This window comes from Peromyscus leucopus, chromosome 8b (assembly GCF_004664715.2).
Source record: "Peromyscus leucopus breed LL Stock chromosome 8b, UCI_PerLeu_2.1, whole genome shotgun sequence".
In the NCBI taxonomy this organism is placed as follows: Eukaryota; Metazoa; Chordata; class Mammalia; order Rodentia; family Cricetidae; genus Peromyscus; species Peromyscus leucopus.
In genome coordinates this window covers 41,411,648-41,415,171 of record NC_051086.1, presented here as the reverse complement: position 1 = coordinate 41,415,171, position 3,524 = coordinate 41,411,648, and the positions used below count along the sequence as shown (strand labels likewise).

At 43.4% G+C, this 3,524-nt stretch overlaps 1 protein-coding gene across 1 annotated transcript; it reads right to left on the bottom strand.

Moving 5' to 3' along the window:
* Positions 1 to 1,020: 1,020 nt before the first annotated feature.
* On the bottom strand, positions 1,021 to 1,991 carry LOC114683013 (olfactory receptor 2AK2-like). Its single transcript, XM_028857178.1, has one exon. The coding sequence runs from the start codon at positions 1,948 to 1,950 to the stop codon at positions 1,030 to 1,032; it is 921 nt and encodes a 306-aa protein (XP_028713011.1). The 5' UTR covers positions 1,951 to 1,991; the 3' UTR covers positions 1,021 to 1,029.
* Between the last annotated feature and the right edge of the window lie 1,533 nt (positions 1,992 to 3,524).

Here is a 3,524-nt window from a genome sequence, read left to right as displayed (position 1 = left end):
ACTGAGCATTCTCAGTGATGCACATCTCCTCTGCCTGGAAAGGAGTAGCCACTGAGTTCTGTGAGCTGACCACCACTGGCTTTATTGCTGCCCTGGCTAAGGATCTTACCAGTATATCTTATATCTTTAGGAGTTTTTTGTCTGATACCACTTCTCTTCAGTATACCTTGTAAATCTTGTCCCTTCTTTCCACACCACACAAGGCTGAGAATATGAACAGAATGGCCATCGTGGTGGAGAAAAAGGAAGCCTCTAACTCTTCTATCACCAAAACTGCTGTATTTACAAGTATTGGAGAGGCTCTGATATGTAGCTGTCCAAGGTAGGGCCACATTCCTCATGGCTTAGTGCTTTTGAACTAATTCCTTCTTTTTTTTTTTTTTTTTTTTTTTTTTTTTTTTTTTTTTTTTTTTTTTTTTTTGGTTTTTCGAGACAGGGTTTCTCTGTGTAGCTTTGCGCCTTTCCTGGAACTCACTTGTAGCCAGGCTGGCCTCGAACTCACAGAGATCCGCCTGCCTCTGCCTCCCGAGTGCTGCGATTAAAGGCGTGCGCCACCAACGCCCGGCCTAATTCCTTCTTAATAACAGAATTAGCCTCTATTTTTTATTTCTACCCACATATTCTTGGTCTGATTCTTTGCTGGAGGCCCTAGGTGAAATATTTACATAAAAAGTCCTCTGATGGAGAGAAGGGGAGTGTGAGCAGGTGCTAGGATTTTCTCTTTGTCAACCCTAGACACTATATAAATTACTGCTATGTTGAATGTTTAGGTAGAGTCTATTTCCTATGGACTGCATTTCAGGATATTGGAAAGGACCATTTGAAACATCAGTACTATGGTCCCACTGGGAGGACAATTTCTATGCTGTGGCTTCATTAGTTATACAAGCTTGATGAGAACACAGTCTCTCTGGTGCTTTTACGGAAGACCAGTCTTTGCAATCGCCCTGATTGTTTTCATGACCAGTTTTAAATGGAATCTTAAGTCCACCAGGCATTGCAAAACCACATCTTCTGTCCCAGTATCCATCAACCCATCTGTCTCCTCAGGGCCCCCGTGACTTCCTTGTTGCGCAGGCTGTAGATAAATGGGTTCAGAACAGGCGTGACAATTGAGTAAAGCACAGCCACCACCTTGTCCCTTGCAGGAGAATGCAGGGAGTGTGGCTGGGTGTAGGTGGAGAGAGTGGTGGCATAGAACAGGCTGGCCACAGTCAGGTGGGAGGAGCAGGTGGACACGGCTCTACTCTGCCCTTTCCCTGAGCGCATCTGGAATACAACAACCAACACCCGAGCATAGGAAGCCAGAATGGCCAGGAAGGGTAGCAGCAGAATGACAAGGCCACTCATGAGGATTGTGTGCTCATATTGGGATGTGTCTTCACACACCAATGGCAGGAGAGATGGAACCTCACAGAAAAAGTGGTTAACAATCCGAGATCCACAGAACGGGAGCTGAAATGCATACAGTGTGTGCACCAAAGCGTTGACAGAACTGCTGCTCCAGGCACAGGCAACCATGGAGCAGCAGATCTTCCTGCTCATGAGCACAGGGTAGTGCAGGGGCCGGCAGATGGCTATATACCTGTCATAGGACATGAAGCCCAGCAGGAGGGCTTCAGACCCACCCAGGCTCAGAAATACAAAGGCCTGGATCTCACAGCCCAGGAAGGAAATGGTCTTGGTGCCTGACAGGAAGTTAGCTGCCATCTTGGGCACGGTGGTGGAGATGTACATCATATCGATAATGGAGAGCTGGCTGAGGAGGAAGTACATGGGAGTGTGGAGTCTTTGGTCCAACCTGATGAGGTGGACCAGTGTGATGTTGCCTATCAGAGCTACTGCAAAGAGGATGGCAATGACTGTGAAGAGGAGAGTGTCCATCTGGCCATACTGGAAAAGACCAACCAAGATGAAGTCTGTCCTCCAGCTGTGATTTCCTATCTCCATGGCTTAGACTGAACCATCAAAACAGATACAATCTGGAAAAGGCATGGTCTGATGAGGACCTTTGGGGAGAAAGTAAATGGCAATTATTATATGAGGCAGGCTCTTCTGGAACAGCTCTAGGGCAAGCTCTCTTCCATCCTGTGTATCAAGCTTTCATATGTTGAAAAATGCAGAATGCAGGCACTGAGTCAGGGGGTCACCTTCTCTGCTCCTGGTCACGTCTCATGTTTGAAGTCTGCAAACTCTTCCCTCACAAGGTCTTTGTAAACACAAAGAGGAAACGGAAACAAAGGGTTTTCAGGATTGCAAAAGTGAAATACAAGCAACAAATTAATTTGTTTATCTTTTTTGTTTTCAAAACCTGTATTCCTCTCAGTCGACTCTTTACGAGGGGCTAGAATTTGGGTTTTTGGCAGTGAAAACATTCTCTCACATTTGTGACTAATTTAGTATGGCAGAATTGATCAAATACAGTGTAAATTAATGATTCTTTATTCCACATTTTAGTTTTGATTATAAGTAGAAATTAAGGTTTTTGGAGCATCTGCAGAGAGGTTTGCAGCCCTTATTAATTAGAATTTATAAATGTAAACTGAACCTGGAGAAAAAGGGACAATGAATTAAGAAGTCAATGAGTCAGAGCTGGAGAGATGGCTCAGCAGATAAGAGCACTGGCTACTCCTTCAGAAAACACAAGTTCAAGACCCAGAACACACATGACAGCCCACAACTGTCTGCAACTCTTGTTCCAGGGCAATCTAATACTCTCTTCTGGCCTCCATGAGTACTAGGTACAGAAGCAGCACACAGACATGCATACAAGTCAAGCATCCATGCACAGAAAATAACAAAGTAAAATAAAAATTTGACTTGGTACTTCTTATTCTTTGAGGTACTGTGCACAGATTGTTAAATCAAAACTGTAGAACTGGAAGTTTTGCTCTGGGCTGACGCAAAGCCTGGCTTCTCCGTGTTTGCAGCTGGAGGGTTGACGCCCTGGTAAATGCTGGTTCTGAACACCTGGTGACATGGTCTGAAATAGCTTCGTGTTTCTTGGCTTTTATTTGACCTTGACTATCTGAGCACAGAGAGCAATCATTCCTGAAACACAAAGATGATGGAATTATTACAATGAGACTGAACCATTTTACTGTTTTGAAAATAGAAAAGTGAAAAAGAAAACCTTGCAAACATTAATCAGGCTGACTGCATGAGTTAGGATTATCAAAGTAGCAGAGTTTTATCACGTTTTTCACCATTTGCAGTAGCCTCAGACACCTCACATTATTAACACACCTAATGATATGCAGGCTCTATTTTAATATGGTTATAATAAGAACAGCTTATGTATTACATTCACGAGACAGTACTTCTTGGCACTCACATAGACTCTATGACAGCAGATTGTTTTGTGATAATGGACCCTCAACCTTCAAGGTTACACATTTCAAAGCATGATGTAAAAACTCATGAAAACTGAGAAAGAAAAAGCAAGCCAGAAGAATGTGAAAAGTGTTGTCAAGAGGGTAACACAGAAAATTTGGTGTAAGATTTTATGGAAGAGATAAAGAAGA

What these genes read in the sequence shown, in the direction of transcription:
- LOC114683013 (XM_028857178.1), bottom strand. Translation starts at nt 1,950, where the DNA reads ATGGAGATAGGAAATCACAGCTGGAGGACAGACTTCATCTTGGTTGGT.